General features: G+C 45.6%; 1 protein-coding gene across 3 annotated transcripts in view; it reads left to right on the forward strand.

The window, feature by feature from the left end:
- VANGL1 (VANGL planar cell polarity protein 1) overlaps positions 1–16,712 on the forward strand; it is a 53,034-nt gene extending 36,322 nt beyond the window's left edge. For all 3 annotated transcript variants that reach the window (XM_035252557.3, XM_002751272.7, XM_035252558.3), the window contains 4 exons: positions 4,199–4,332; positions 5,763–5,895; positions 7,073–7,307; positions 12,219–16,712. In XM_035252557.3, coding sequence (XP_035108448.1) covers positions 4,199–4,332; positions 5,763–5,895; positions 7,073–7,307; positions 12,219–12,479 — 763 coding nt within the window. In that variant the 3' untranslated portion in view covers positions 12,480–16,712. The remainder of the gene's footprint in view (positions 1–4,198; positions 4,333–5,762; positions 5,896–7,072; positions 7,308–12,218) is intronic.

The following is a 16,712-nucleotide window of genomic DNA, read 5'->3' on the forward strand; positions in this document are numbered from 1 at the left end:
CCTGTTCACACTTGCTGAAGCCTGGGACAGAGTGGGGACAGATGGCCTCCGCCTCCTAATGGAACCTGGTGTGTTTACCGCATTATGTACGTGGCACAGCTCGGTGTTAAGATGCGTGATCACCATCCAGAGTCATCAGGAAGACTTAAGTCATCTATCATGTAGCTCACTCTCTTCAAAAACATGAAGAAAGGTGGGGTGCAGTGGCTCACACCTGGAGTCCCAGAACTTTGGGAGGCCAAGGCAGGCGGATTACTTGAGCTCAGGAGTTCAAGACCAGCCTGAGCTACATGGCGAGGGCCTGTCTCTACTAAAAATACAAAAACTAGCCAGGTGTGGTGGCACGTGCCTGTAGTCCCAGCTATTTGGGAGACTGAGGCAGGCGAATCTCTTGAAGCTGGGAGGCAGAGGTTGCAGTGAGCCGAGATTGTGCCACTGCACTCTAGCCTGGTTGATAGAGTAAGACTCTGTTTCAAAACAAAAAAATAAAAAGGCATATTAGATTTTATCCCAAAAGGTCGCAACCATTTTATTTAAGTTGTGCACTTGAGTTATGTGTTTATTTAGTTACCTGGAAATGCTCATTCCCTAATATTGCTAGATTTGTTGAGCATCAGACAGACCGTCCTCTGTAGGTGAGAGCGCGCACACTTTTGGAAGTGTTAATCGTGAGATCTCTTCAGCTCCAGCATTGGCTTCTCAGCCTGGGCGCTGGCCAGACCTGCGGCAGGCTCTGAGTCATCCTGTCGCCGCTCTGAGAGGGCAAAGCCGGAGGGAGTGCAGGACATTTGCACTTTCCCCTTGTTTGGTATTTTTGAGCAAAGGCTCTCACTCCTTGGGAGGACTATGAGAGCCATGCCTGTGACACCCAGGGCTGGCATCCCATGGTACCCACCTCCACCCTGGGCACTGACTGGGATGCTAGGACCTTGCTTTGAGGGGGGCTGCCAGGTGGGCTGTGGATTCGGCCCATTGGAGAGCATCCGCTGAGCCCCAGGCTGGAAGGCAGTGGGCTGGGAGCCCTGCTGGAGACAGAAACCACTTCCCTGGGCAGCGTATCACACTCACAGGGTGGAAGGCTGAGACACAGCCAGGAGGCTGCAACCCAGACATCCCCTCACCGGCCCCAGCTGAATTAGTGGGACTCCCGTGGCCCCTCCTTGCAGGCTCACTGAATAGAAAAGCAAAACCCAGCAACCACAGACAGTTTTGAGTTGAAGATGGTTCTGAGGAGAACTTCTGATAATTGCCTTCTAATTTTTAAATTTAGATCAAGGTAATACTTTTCTGTTGAAATCCAGGAGCCTAGAGATGTTTCTGTATCAGTGGAGGAGTGGGGATGACGTGGGTTTAAAGCCCAGACACTCCGGAAAAGACATGCACAGGGGTGGGAGCTGGGCTAGGCACATCAGGGAGTGGGGGTGTGTGTGTGTGTGTGTGTGAGATCAGGGAGAGGGCTGTGATAAATCTCTGGATAAGGCAGGAATAAACACTTGCACACCAAGGAGTGTGTGTGAATGTGTATGTGTGTGTGTGTGTGTGTGTGAGATCAGGGAGAGGGCTGTGATAAATCTCTGGATAAGGCAGGAATAAACACTTGCACACCAAGGAGTGTGTGTGAATGTGTGTGTGTGTGTGTGTGTGTTTGTGAGATCAGGGAGAGGGCTGTGATAAATCTCTGGATAAGGCAGGAATAAACACTTGCACACCAAGGAGTGTGTGTGAATGTGTGTGTGCGCGCGTGTGTGTGTGTGTGAGATCAGGGAGAGGGCTGTGATAAATCTTTGGATAAGGCAGGAATAAACACTTGCACACCAAGGAGTGTGTGTGAATGTGGGTGTGCATGTGTGTGTGTTTGTGTGATCAGGGAGAGGGCTGTGATAAATCTCTGGATAAGGCAAAAATAAACACTTGCACACCAGGGTGTGTGTGTGTGTGTGTGTGTGTGTGATCAGGGAGAGGGCTGTGATAAATCTCTGGATAAGGCAGGAATAAAGAAACACTTGCACACGAGGGGGAGAGAGAGAGAGAGAGAGAGAGAGTGTGTGTGTGTGTGTGTGTGTGTGTGTGTGTGTGTGTGTGTCTGTTCAGGGAGAGGCTTGCAAAGAATCTCTAAATGGGGTAGAAATAAAGAAGCACTTGCCCCTTTCTGGAGAATGCCATGGATAGGGGGCAAGGACGTGGTTGGAGCCACATTGACTTGGAGATTGCCAGGTGAGACCTTCAGGGCAAGCAGAGGGACCTTCTGCAGGAAGAGCTCTCATGACACACAAACCTCCACGCAAGGCCGCCTGTGACTGCTCTTGCACCCCACCCTGTCCCAGGCAGCCAGAAGCTCTTCTCCGTAGTTACTCAGCCCCACATGTTCCAGCAGGAGAGCATGAAGCATCATGGGGTTCATGCTCCACGTGCCGGCTAAGGAGGAGCTCCTTCTGTCTATCTAGGTATTCCCAGGGCTTAGCAGACACAGGCACTCAAATGTGGAATGACAGTGAGCAACTGAGTAATTCAATGACCAGAACTTTCGAAATGTGGATTTGCTTTTAGGAGTCTTAGGTAGATTTCCATTATGCAACGTTGGTCTCACCAGATGTCCCCTCATAGTGTTCCCCAGCCTCACATGACTGTACATTATCTAGGACAATATTAAGCACCAACTGAATGCAGGCACTTTGGGGATATAACTCTGAAAGCTTTGCCATGGTTCTGCTCTTAAGCAATTAGCTGACTGGTCTCCAGATTCAACTCTGTTACGTCTTGAAGCAGAGCTCCGAGGGGAACCAAAGGGGAAGGCAGACAGAATTCCAGTGGATAGGTTAGGAGCCCCCTTGTCTTAGTGTGAAGTGGAGATCCCTGAGCCACCCTGTGAGTGCTGGAACACAGTGTGGTCATCCAGGAATCAAAGGGAGTCCTGGCCTGGTGCTCCGGCTATTGCAGATAATCCTCGTAAGCCGATCTGCTTAGCAAGGTACTAGAAAAGGAAAAACTAAAGGGCAAGATAAAAATATATCTGTGGTACTTAACATGGTGGTTGGAGATGTCAGCACGTATGCTCTTACCCAGAGGCCACATGTTACCGGGACGCCCAAGGTGGAGATTTGTAAATCATACCAGAGTTCCAGCTCTCCTACTGAGTCAGCGCGTGCTGTCTCAGTTTTCTTACCTCGAATGATTGTGAGGGTTCAATGAGAATCAGGTTTGTGAAAACTCTTGCTGTGCCATTGCAAGTTGTTCTTCAAAGTGGCGAGTGTCCTGCACTGTAGACCAAGAGCATAACCTTTAGCTGCCTGTGCTCCTTTCCTGTATAGGTGCCGTCCGCATCCTCTCTCCCACTTGGTGGTGGTGCCTGTTCTTTGCTCCCCTGCTGCTCTCTGAGGACCAAGCAGGGGATAGGTTGGAGACCGAGAACATTGGGACATGGATAGTCACCTTTGTACCCCTCTGCCGAAGGCTAGAGATAGTAGTCCAAGGGGCAGAGGGACCCAGAAAGATCAAATGGCCTCAGCGGAGGCCCTCTTAAGTTCACTCTGCCCTGGATGGCTGCAGTTGTTCTGGTCTGTATAAAACCTAAGTCCCAGACCGGGCGCGGTGGCTCATGTCTGTAATCCTAGCACTTTGGGAGGCCAAGGCAGGCAGATCACTTGAGGTCAGAAGTTCGAGACCTTCCTGTCCAACATGGTGAAACCCTGTCTTAAAAAAAAAAAAAAAAAAGTAAGTTCCAGGATTCCTTATACACAGGGACACTGAGGCCTAGGGGACAAAACCCTGAACGAGGACCTGAGAAACGTGAATCTAGACTTTGTTCTTCACTCATTAGCTCTGCAACCATTAGTAAACTTCTTGTCCTTTGGCGGGGTCCTCAGTGTCTTTTGTAAACTGAGGAAGAAGAAAAGTTTTTATGTGCATAAAGTTAAACGTAAGTTACGAGTTACAACTTCCTCTTTCAACAAAGGGCTAGATGGGGTGCAGCCAAGCACAGGTCCAGAAGAGGGCACAGAAGCCACCTGGCCAGGGGGCTGGGTTCAGCCATAAGTTCTTACTCTGGAGACAGAGGTGTGATGGAACCTGGCTGGCTTCTGTGTGAGGTCATCTCTGATCTGTTGTCCCTTCACCTGACTCCAAAAGAGGATTTTTCTTTTAGGACCTGCTTATTCAGTGAAAAGGCTTTGAATTAATTTTGTTCTTGTTTTTTTCTCAGTATCCAGCGAGCAGCATTGGTGGTCCTAGAGAATTACTACAAAGATTTCACCATCTATAACCCGAACCTCCTAACAGCCTCCAAATTCCGAGCAGCCAAACACATGGCTGGGCTGAAAGTCTACAATGTAGATGGTACGTGCCTTGAAAGGGCGTCTGTGGTGCTCAGAGGGGCACAGCTGAGTGACTATTTAAGCTTCATGGTGCGTTTGGTTCTGCTTCCTCTCTGGGCCTACTTTTATGGTGCATTCTCATTTCAGAACAATTTCTCTTTTTTATGTAGGCAGACACATTTTTAGAGGAATGTTGATTTACCGTCTACCTATGTGGCAAGCCTGTTCATTTTGGGATTTTATGATTGAAAACAGTAGTGGTGTGTGTTTCCTGCCTTCTGCCGGGATCACCTTATATTGGAAGCTATTAGGGAAGGGCTGCTTTTCAAAATGTGTGCATATTACCCAAAGATGCAGAAAGCTACCTAAATCGTGAAGACTAGAAATTTCAGTAGTTCAGCCCTCTGGGGAGATACCTACAGGCACTTCTTACTCGTGGCTAGGAGCCGGAGTTGGGTGAGTGGCAGGAGGCTGGAGGCCAGGCTGGGGAAGTCCGAGCTATGTTCCAGGGTATCAGATGGTTAAGTGCAAGAAACAGGACACGGTGTCATTTCTTACGGGTACCTTGGGTGAGGACAAGGGCTTGGCAGACCCTAGGAGAGGATTATATTGTTAACAAGTCTAGTGATTTATATACAGGGTCCATTTTTGGTGGCAAGGTCCTCCCGGTTATTTGTTCGTTTTTTGGCCCTGTCAGGTGTGAGCTGCCTCATGAAGCTTGAAGGATTGATTAATTCCACTTGCCATCTGAAAGCTTAGCAAAGATTCCCTCTAGTGAAACCAAGTCACCAGTCAAGTAGGTCATCCATAAGAAAGGCTGAAATCTGCCTTATCTTTCTGAAAAGTTAAGGTGGTCAGTGGTCAGGGAACAAGACAGGACTTCTGAGTCTGTGTTAATTAATGGTTATGTTGCATTTCCTCGAGCATTGGTATTTCCTATAAAAGACGTGGCTGCCATGACATTCCAGCATTGCTTGTTTTCCAGCGTGGACTCAGTGTCTCGTGCCCTTTGACTTTCTTTCTTGTCTCTTAGTCCTTGTTCTCTCCATGCCTCTCATTCTGTCTCTGATGAAATTCGATTGTTGCTGAAATTTGATGTCCCAGCTGCCCTTATGGCCAAACTGAAACTTTGTGTAACAGATGGTGACATCTTCAACACACTCTGTGTGGTTTTGGCCAACATTTTAATTGTCAAGCATTCTTCATCCCCTTCTGCGTTCTTTTTCCATTTCCACTGACCAGATTGGGGTTTAGGGAGATTCCCCTGTTCTCTTGCCTTGGACCTAGTAAATGCAGAGCCAGGGCACAGTTCACCCTCCTGGGAAGTGACCTTTAGGATTTGTGTGTGTGTTTCATAGGGGACGGGTAGACAGCATTGATAGATTGTGGTACTAGTTTTCTGCTGTTTTCCACCCATTAATACACTATTCTTCCACGGTCCTTTCCCCAAAGGCCCCAGTAACAATGCCACTGGCCAGTCCCGGGCCATGATCGCTGCAGCTGCTCGGAGCAGGGACTCCAGCCACAACGAGTTGTATTATGAAGAGGCGGAACACGAACGGCGAGTGAAGAAGCGGAAAGCGAGGTATACCACCCTCCTGATGCCAGGACCCTCTTGTAGACTTTTAAAATTTTATTTTATTTACTTGTAAAAATATTTATTTATTTAGAAACAGAATCTCACTCTATTGCTGAGGCTGGAGTGCACTGTCAAGACCTAGGCTCCGTGTAACCTCTGCCTCCCAGATTCCAGCGATTCTCATGCCCAGCCTCCTGAGTAGCTAGGATCACAGACACCCACCGCCACGCCTGGATAATTTTTGGTATTTTTAGTAGAGACAGGGTTTCGCTATGTTGGCCAGGCTAGTCTCAAACTCCCGACCTCAAGTGGTCTGCCCGCCTCGGCCTCCCAAGGTACTGGGATTCTAGGCATGAGCCACCGTGCCCTGCCTCTTGTAGACCTTTAATCTTTTCTTTTTTACCACTAGAATCAGGTTTCTGTTTAAAAACACGACCTGCTGGAACACCTTTGGAGTGCACCTTGCTCCAGTGTTTTTCAAACTGAAGATGGTATGAGCATCACTGGGAGGGCTGTTAAAATACGTGCTACAGGTTCTGTGCCCTGCCTGCAAAGGCCCAGCCCAGTAGGTGTGGAGTTAGGCATTTCTAACAGATTCCTGGGCGATGCCAATGCTCCTGGCCCCCAGCCCACACTTGAGTGGGCCTGTCCTGTACCCCTGGACCCTTGCTGGTGTTTACCGTCAGGTCATATTACCTGAAGGGGACGGAGGTGCTTTCTGTTATATGTGCTATGCCTCTTCCTGTTTCCCAGGGGCCGCTGGTGTGGGTGGCTGGACAGGGGGTGCACAGCTCTGCTTCTTTGTAGGTCTGCTTCTGCACCACCAGCCACGTCTCTCTGTATAGAGCCTTTTTTAGCCAGTTGGAGGGACCTCAGATAGAACTCTTTTCATCTAACCGTTGCAGAGATGAAAAAAGGATTTAAGTGAATTTCCCAAGCTCATCGGCAGCAGACTCGAGAACAGAATTCATCTCCAAGTCCTGGAGCTCCTCCCTGACCCCTGTGGCCCCTGTTCCACATGTTATTTTTGCTGTTGCGTTTCTGTCTCCCTTCCTCCCTGTCCACCCTCTAGGGGACAGCGTGACTGGGCCTTGAGTGTGTTGGCAGGTCGGGCCACAGCAGGGTGGACAGGCGTCATTCTGTTCGCACATCCTGATTTACTTAATGTTACATCACCTTCTAGGCTGGTGGTTGCAGTGGAAGAGGCCTTCATCCACATTCAGCGTCTCCAGGCCGAGGAGCAGCAGAAAGCCCCAGGGGAGGTGATGGACCCTAGGGAGGCCGCCCAGGCCATTTTCCCCTCCATGGCCAGGGCGCTCCAGAAGTACCTGCGCACCACCCGGCAGCAGCACTACCACAGCATGGAGAGCATCCTGCAGCACCTGGCCTTCTGCATCACCAACGGCATGACCCCCAAGGTGCGCTGCTCTAGGCGGGCTCTGCCACTGTCGGCCTGGCTTGTCACTGAGCTTGGCCAGTTGAATTTTAGGGTGTTACTAGAAGTGATAAAGCCAAAGCCTTCTCTAAAACATCAAGTAATAGCAGTTAGTGATTCTCAATTATTTTCTATGATGTTAGTGCAATTGTTTTTAAAATGTGCCTTTCGAAGGCCTGTAGATTCTAACAGAGGAGAGAATTTCACTTGGAAACAGTATGGAATAATGATTGGAGAGAGTATAGAATAGTGATTAGGGGTACATTATGGACTCTGGAGCTGAACTGATTCATTCTAAGCTGGCTCCTCTACCAACTAGATGTGAAACCTTGGGCAGATGATAATGGCTCTGTGCCTCAGTTTCCTAACCTGTTAATTGGTTAAGATAATACTAATAACTATCTCATTTGCATATTTTGGGAACTGAGTTTATTCAAGTGCTTAAAATAGTACCTGTCATGATAAGGGTGGACTAAATAGCTATTATTATTATTATTATTGGAAAAATTAATGCCATCAGACATTTTGGGTATTGTAGAATGTTTTACTGAGTGGTCTTTCAGATTATGCTCTTTAGCACACTATAAAGAGTGTTACAAGAAACAACCATATGTCTAACACAGGGTTGTGACCAAGGAGGCAAAATAGAGTAAAGAAATAGCAAATGACTTCCCTACAGAGAGGTGGGTTCAAATCCTGGTCCACCACTTAATTGGTTTGTGACTGTGCACAAATTAGCCTTCCCTCTATTAGATACATGGCTGCTGCTTGTCATATCCCTAAAAGTGTGCCAAATACCATAACCTGAAAGACCATTCAGCAAAACTAATTCTACAACACCCCAAGTGCAAAGTGATAGCAGTGTTTTTACCCATCATAATAATGGCTGTTTAGTCTGGCCTCGTCATATGACAGGTACTGTTTTAAGCACTTCAAATGAGTTAACTCTTTCAGTTCCTCTATCCTTGTTTGCTCTTGTATCAATGAGGATAATAATAATGTGTATCTGATGGGGTTGCTGTTTAAGAATTACATGAAATATGGCAACATGGCATGTAAGTCACATGGTAGAGGGTAGATGAGCGTGGCATGTGGTACACATGTAACATTTGGTAGCTGTTTTTTGTAAGGACCCCCGTTCATACATTGTACTATACGTGTATCCTGCTGGTTACATTGTCAACCAATAACTACCCTTAGGAAAGCAATGTAGAAATACTCAGTAAGAAACTAGAAAGTTTTCTGTATTGACTCACTAATCTCCTAGGAAAACTATTTAGTACAGTCATATGTTTATACACATGAATATGCACAAGGGTGGTGTTTGTACACACGAATATGCAGAAGGGTGGTGTTTGTACACACGAATATGCAGAAGGGTGGTGTTTGTACACACGAATATGCACAAGGGTGGTGTTTGTACACACGAATATGCACAAGGGTGGTGTTTGTACACACGAATATGCACAAGGGTGGTGTTTGTACACACGAATATGCACAAGGGTGGTGTTTGTACACACGAATATGCACAAGGGTGGTATTTTGCAAAACAATCTGTAATACCTCCACAGTGGAAATAATTTAAAACTATCATAGTGGCTTATAAATTATGGTATATCACCTGTTTAATCATGGAAGAGTCTGTTAGAATAGTAAGTTACAAGAAGTAGAATGCAGAAACGTTACCGTGGTTGCAAATGAGGAAAATCGGTGTGCAGGTGTAAAAGGATGGCTTTCCCGAGTAGATCCAAAGCAGTTGTTTTCCTTTTTTAGAGATTTTAGAAAGTTTCCTGGTTGCTTTTCATTTCATTTAAAAATCTTATACTTTTCTGAATTAAGTATAATAGCCATTGTTCATATAGAAATCTAAACATTAAAGGAAAGTATTATGTGTAAAGTGAAGTTTTCATCCTCCCTCCCCTAAAACAGTTCTTACTGATAAGGAGTTGGTGTATATTCTTTCAAATATATGTGGGTGTTGTTAAGCTGAAATGGGAAAACAAAACAGAAAAGGGGCAATTTATCTCTCTTTGTGTGTGTGAGAGAGAGTGTGTGTGTGTGTGTTTGTGTGTGTAAACCACAGGCACGCGCCATCATGTCTGGCTAATTTTTGTATTTTTCTATTTTTTTGGTAGAGACAGGGTTTCGATATGTTACCCAGGCTGTTCTCAAACCCAAACTCTTGAACTCAAGCAGTCTACCGGCCTCAGCTTCCCAAAGGGCTGGTATTACAGGCCCCGGGTCCAGCCTGTATATAAGATAGATAGATGATAGATAGATAGATAGATAGATAGATAGATAGATAGATAGATAGACCCAGCCTATATATAAGATGGAGATAGATAGATAGATAGATAGATAGATAGATAGATAGATAGATAGACCCAGCCTATATATAAGATGGAGATAGATAGATAGATGATAGATAGATAGATAGATAGATAGATAGATAGATAGATCCAGCCTATATATAAGATAGTTATAGATAGGAAGGTAGATAGATAGATAGATAGATAGATAGATAGATAGATAGATAGATGATAGAGATTTACATACTACATCTCTCTATATAATGTATATTATCTTTCTCTATATATATAGAAAGAAAGATACGATATACAAAACCTTGCGTTTTTTTCTTAAGGCTATCCCTTAGCTGTCTTTCCAAGTCAATACATACAGATCTTACTCATACAGATCTAACTACAGCTAGAACTCATTTCTGGTAATAACTACCTCTTATTCTACCGAATACCGTGATTTATTCAACTGATTGTCTGCTGATACACATTTGGATTAAGAGGTTTCGTTAGTCAAAGCCAGGGGCTGGGCGTGTTAATCAGATTTTATTGGCACACAGCCACGCCCTGTTATTTATGTATTCCCGATGGCTGCTTTCACCCTGCACCAACAGAGTTAAGTTGTGACAGAGATATGGCTTGAAACTCTGAAAATATTTACATCTCTGGAAAAGTTTGTCAATCCCTGGTTTAAACAGCGTACAAGTATTTCTGATACATAAGTTTCAAGTAGAGAAATGGCCAGGTCAGAGTTGTGGATCCTACCACATTGCCCTCCTAGGGCTGTTGCTTTTTCATGCTTTTACCTCTAACATCTGAGATTTTTTGTTTCCCACATACTTGGGAGCATTGGATGTCATTTTTTTAATCATTGTCCATCTAAGAGGAGGAAGTTAGTTTTTAATTCTTCTAGTTTATACTTCTTTAGTTAATAATGTGATAGAAAAATTTATATGCTAATTTTCCAATAATATTTATTCTCCTGTAAAATTATTGTTTTAGATTCATTTCTCTAATTGTTGAGTTATTTTCTTTTTCTTATGATTCATAAGAGCTATATTTATATTAGAAGTATGAGAGCTGACAAAGCCTTACTTTCTGCCTTACAATAGATGTTTCCACAGATGAAAAATAATATACCTAGCAAGGTGTGAATAAAAGAGGATACCTGTTAAAAACTGCTCTTTGCCGGGTACAGATTACACCTGTAGTCCCAGCACTTTCGGGAGGCTGAGGCAGGCAGATCACTAGTGGTCAGGAGTTCAAGACCAGCCTGGCCAACATGGTGAAACCCCATCTCTACTAAAAATACAAAAATTAGCTGGGTGTGGTGGCACGTGCCTGTAATCCCTGCTACTTGGGAAGCTGAGTCAAGAGAATCACTTGAACCTGTGAGGCAGAGGTTGCAGTGAGCCGAGATTGTGCCACTGCACTCCAGCCTGGGCAACAAAGTGAGACTCCATCTGAGCAAAACAAATAAAACCTGTTCTTGACTCTGTCTGGGACCTGACTGATATATCCCAGTATGTTTCTGTCTGTATTACTGGCTCATTTCATTCTTTCTTCCCTTCTTATAGCTAAATCAGTGTGTTAATTTGATTTAATTCACATGCTGTTGAACTCCTAGTATGTGCTAGGCACATTGGAAATTCTCATTTTAGAAAAACAACAAAATATTCTCCCTGCCCTTCAAGAGAATGAAGTGTAGCGTGGGGAGCAGACAAGCAAGTGAGCAATCACTTTGAAAGTAAAGGGTCACACGAGAGTCAGTGATTACAGGAGCCTGGAGGAGGACATGTTAATCCGCCTGAGAGGTTCGGGGGAGGCGGCTTAAGATTTGAAGGACAAGAAAGAATGAGCTGAATGACAGCGTTTAGCTGGAGGAACAGCACATGTATGAGAACTCCATCGAGCCAGGTGCCACTGGCTCAGAGAACTCAGGAGAAGGAAGCGGGGCATCAGGCCTGGGCATCTCCTGCACTTGCCGTGTGCACACTTAGCCCAACAGGAAATAACCATTGCTTGCTTACCGTGCCAGGCATTGCTGTGAGTGCTTTTTGAGAGCTAACACTCTCATCTTCATGGCAGCCCTGTGACTTAGGTAGTGTCACCGCGTCCACTTATAGAGAGTATAAATGACTTGTGCAGAATCACTGCTGATAAGTGGTAGAGCATGAACTTAAAATTCATGCAAGTATATTCAACTCATGTTTCCTCAGTGCTCCTTTGGCCCTGGCCCTGGGATACTTTTGGTTCAGGAGGAGGAAGACAGGGAGAAACAGGTCCAGTAGGGCCATACCCTAGGAATGCAGTGATGCAGGGGTGCTGGCCTCCAGCCACTCTACCTTCGCTCCCCTCTGTGAGTACCACTGTTCTCACCCTTGGCTGGTGGTACGTGAAGGGGAATGAGGAAGTCCAAGAAGTCTTCCCTTCCCAATGATGACTTGGTTGATGAGTGTGATGAGCTGGGCTCTGGTCTAAGCTGGTTCATTTGGAAAATGTTCCTCGTAGGTGTGAGAGTGCATAGCTGCCTGGCAGGACTGCCCTTAGAACGGGCTGTTTCTTCTCTAATAGCTTTTCTCCTCTGCTTCCAGGCCTTCCTAGAACGGTACCTCAGTGCGGGCCCCACCGTGCAGTATGACAAGGACCGCTGGCTGTCTACACAGTGGAGGCTTGTCAGTGACGAGGCTGTGACTAACGGATTACGGGATGGAATTGTGTTCGTCCTTAAGTGCTTGGATTTTAGCCTCGTAGTCAATGTGAAGAAAATTCCATTCATCGTACTCTCTGAAGAGTTCATAGACCCCAAATCTCACAGATTTGTCCTTCGCTTGCAGTCTGAGACATCAGTTTAAAAGTTCTATATTTGTGGCTTTATTAAAAAAAAGAAGAAAAATATATATAGAGAGATATATATGTATCCCAGAGGGGTGTCTTTTTTTTTTTTAATTCTTCTTCATTGCTGACTGAAACTGGCAGATGATAGACCAGTATCCTTTGACCATCTGCACTTTATTTGGAAGGAAGCAGGGACTGTCCACCCTGAAAAAAAGTGACTGATGACATCTGACTTTTGTCGATAGGACTTCTCAAGAAGCTGTTCCCTGGAGTTTCTGTTACAGCTGTAAACCAAAGTGGAGCTGGTGCATTCCTGGGAGCCTCGCCTTACAACGACTCCTTCCTGCCTTTCGTCCAGTACCACGTCCCCCATTGCTCCGGTCAGCCCACTTGTAGACTTCCAGGGGACACACCTTCATTCTGTTTCAGGAAACCAGTCACGACGCATCCACACTTGTATTTGTGTATGTTAACGTTCAGTATCACGTCACCCACGAGAGTCGTGGGCAGTTCAGGAGATACCTGCCTTCGTCTTTGTTCTTTGTTGCCTTAGGTTCTTCACAGAAAGATCACAACAAAAAATGTGCACTGTTGTTTACAGCTGTTAAGTGATTTGATTTTGGTTTTTTTTCCCAAAGAGAAAACCTACCCACCCTGTTTCTGATCCCGCCCCGCTACTGGCTTGAAGCAGGTAGCCCTTTCAGGGCCCTGCAGCTGCCCACCTGGCCTCCATGCCATCATACCCCCACCTGGCTGGCAGCCCTGGCTCTCTATGTGTGCCCTCAAGCTCTTTGTGCAGCCTCAAGTCTGTCCCAGGATTGCTTCCATAGGAAAGTGCGGGGTGCCCAGCAGGTGGAGCACAGGGAGGGCAGGCAGTGGGAATGCCCCCTTTAGGCTCTAGCAGGAGCCACACCCTGCCCAGTTTTCCTCCCCACTACTCTACACCAACCAGGGGAGACTAACACTGTGACTCTGGGATTGGCAGGTGCGACTTGGAACCACTTGATTTCCTGGAGTGGTAAGTTCTCCCGAAGCTGATAGCAAGCTGTCCTGCCCAGGGAGACCAAAGCCTGCCGGCCGTGCTAGCACCTGCTGCTGTCCAGCCCCTGTTTCTGGTGTTTCTGACCACCGTCACTGCAGCTCGTCGCCTCAGCCACTTAGGACCAGGAAAGAGGCTCCTTTTGCTCCCACTCTTAGCTGCTGATAAAGTGAGGAAAAGGAAAATGGACACTCTGCGGAGTTTGGGAAAGGGAGAGTAGGGAGCCCATCTTCTTGTCCAGAAACATTCATCTGTGAGCTGTCTCTCTCCCTGTTTTTTTTTTTTTTTTTTTTTTATGGAGTCTCGCTCTGTCACCCAGCCTGGAGTGCAGTGGCACAATCTCGGCTCACTGCAACCTCTGCCTCCCAGGTTCAAGCGATTCTCCTGCCTCAGCTTCCTGAGTAGCTGGGATGACAGGCACGCGCTGATTTCAGTGGCTTTCCCCTGGCCCTGGGAGAGCAGACACTGCTTGGGTTGTGGGTAGAGGAGCCATCCTGGTGGAGCCCCGCCGCAAGGGAGCTTCTTCAGGAGCCCCATCTGGACCTCTTGCACTGGGCTGCCTTTGCCCCCACTTGCCTTCCTGTATCTGCAACAGACCTTTTAAGTGTTCACTCTTGCTTTTCCCAGTATTTCAGGTAACTGGCCACCTTGCTGTAGTACAGGATGACACTGTCCAATGCTCTTTACCCCCTGCTTCTTGAACTCTGCAGGTGGTACAGTATTTTGTGTCATTGTAAAAATCAAAATTGGCTTCGGATCTCTGTAATACACCTGTACCTGAAAAAGTAAACAACATTCTTCAATCACCAGCCTTCAGCTTGGGAAAAGACATGCTGGAGAAGAAGGAAGCGGGAACCCATAGGTGTGGCGTGAAGCCAAGATATGCTATTCAACTATGTGGTTCTGTTTAGAAAAAACACATACCATGTAACCATGGTGCTTTTGTTCTGAGTTTTCGCCTTTAAACTGGAAGTTCCTAATAATGTCTTTCTCAGGAAATATTTTGGGAGGTGGGGTAAGGGATGGCAGGTGTGAGGTGGGCTATGTCAGAGGTTGCTGTGTCATAGATACAGTGCAGTTCGAAGTGCCATAAGTGTATATACATATAGTTAATAACAACACTGTTCGTCACCATTCTAAAATACTGTTCTTCCGATTCTATCTTAAGTGACCAGTCCAGAAGGGGTGAAGCTACATTCATTTGCTCTGGCATGTGCATTCCCAGCAGGGTGAAGAAAGGTCTAAATTAGAGAATTTATTTTCTCTCTCCCCCTTCCTCTCTCTCCCAGTCTTTGCATAGGAGAATGTCGGACTTTCAAGAATTACTGTTTCTGTTTTAAATTGAGTATTGATTTTTTTACATTGACTTTGTATTGAGTTCTTTTTGAAAGAATAACAAAATAAAATGCAGGATCTTTGTAAAGCCTTTGCACTTTCAACCTCTTAATAGCTGGAGTTACTGGCGCAGCGGGAACAATGTAAATGACATTTAAAAGAATTAAGGTTTCAGAAAGCTGCACCCCACAATTGAACACAATGCATTTTTATTCAATTCTTGGAACCAGTAGGCTCTTCTTTTTAAAAGGGGGTACACTCTGCCCTAAGACTAGTAGAGCATATGTTCATACTCCAGGAGACAGGATTTCATTTGCCTTAAATGTTTACAGGTTTTTAAAATCATTTTCAACCTAAGCTATTAAAATTAGAGCACTGAGTGTGAAAGGACTTAATGAGGAGTGTATGTCTGAGACTGCTCTTCCCTGGTGAGGTTTTCCCTGGTAGACAACTTGTTCTTAAATGTGTCCTTTTGAAGATAGGACAGTTTTTATTGTCCATGAACCGGATGTTAAAAAGTTCCGTATGCATTCTCAGAGGGGATTTTAAAGCTGTATGGTTCATCCATCCTTTGCGTTATCAAAATGTTAAGTCAAACGCATAATACTTTGGCTAAAGTTTGCAAAGTAAGCCCTAGAGAAAATACTTGAACACCAATTTTTTCCCCAACTTCCATCACCTCCCTGTCTTCCCCCACCCCCCACATGCCTCTGTTCTTCCTTTTTGACATCTACATAGAGGACAAGTTCTTTACAACAAATGGTAAGAGGCAGGTGACCTGTGTTTGCTGTGTGTGGTTCATTGCCTGGGGCTTGGGACTCCTTTTTTAATGGAGAGACTGGCTGTGCAGGTGTGTGTTGGACAGGGCTGAAGTGCTCACCCCTCCCGTCTCTACAGTAGGTGGTAGTTGATTCCTCTCTCATTTTGCCTCTCATAATCACTTTGGAGTGCACGTATTTACCTAAGGGCTACAGCTTGGTGGGATGCTACCAGCATATTGGACTGACAGAAATTGATTACCTTGCCGCTCCAACCCACGCGCTGAGTGAGTGTTCCAGCCACTCAGTGAAACCAACAAAAGTCAGTCCTTGGTTTACCTTCCAGTCTGGGCCCTGCTGTAAGTCTCCCTAAGTGGGGATGCATATTTGTTTGTGCGTTTTTGTTTCCATGTATGTGAGCATTTCTCTGAGTGTATTACCAGATGGATAGCTCATTTATATGTCAGACTCTTAACATCTGTGTTATCTGTAGCAGATAGGTGTGTAGCTCGGCAGATACGTGTGAAATGTGTATATAGCTGAGTGTGTGAGGGTGTGTTTCTGCAGTCCCCTGTGTTTAAGAGATTACCTAATAACCCTGTGTTTTGAGAGGTCACTCTAAAACCAATGACTTCTCCCTCCCCTGCTTTATTCCTTTCCGTCACTGACACTGGCTCCTCCCCTGAGTAAATGGCTTTAGGACAGCACTGTCTTCTGGGGAGCCCGCTGTCCTGCAGGCAAGTTCATTAGACTCTTGATTTAGGACTCTGCAAAACGCAAGAAACAAACAAAGGTCAAGCTCTATGAGAATTACTGCCCAAACTTCACTACCCTGGAAGCCTTACTACATATTTCTTAATGTAACTTACAAATTGGGCTTTATTTTTAAAAAGTGGTAGGTCGCTTAAAGGAGCACAGAAATGTTAGCATATTTATTTAAATAGTCCTGCAGCAGAGACCCTGTGATTGTAAAGTGATTTAAGTATTTCTGGGTAGTGTTTGTGCTTTATGGATTTGTTACCACAAAACAAACAAACAAAATCACTACTGTGAATTTACTACTATGTAACCTTGTGGTCGTATTTTATTATAAATAAAATATGAATTGCTCTTCTGCC

This window comes from Callithrix jacchus, chromosome 7, assembly GCF_049354715.1.
Source record: "Callithrix jacchus isolate 240 chromosome 7, calJac240_pri, whole genome shotgun sequence".
NCBI lineage: Eukaryota > Metazoa > Chordata > Mammalia > Primates > Cebidae > Callithrix > Callithrix jacchus.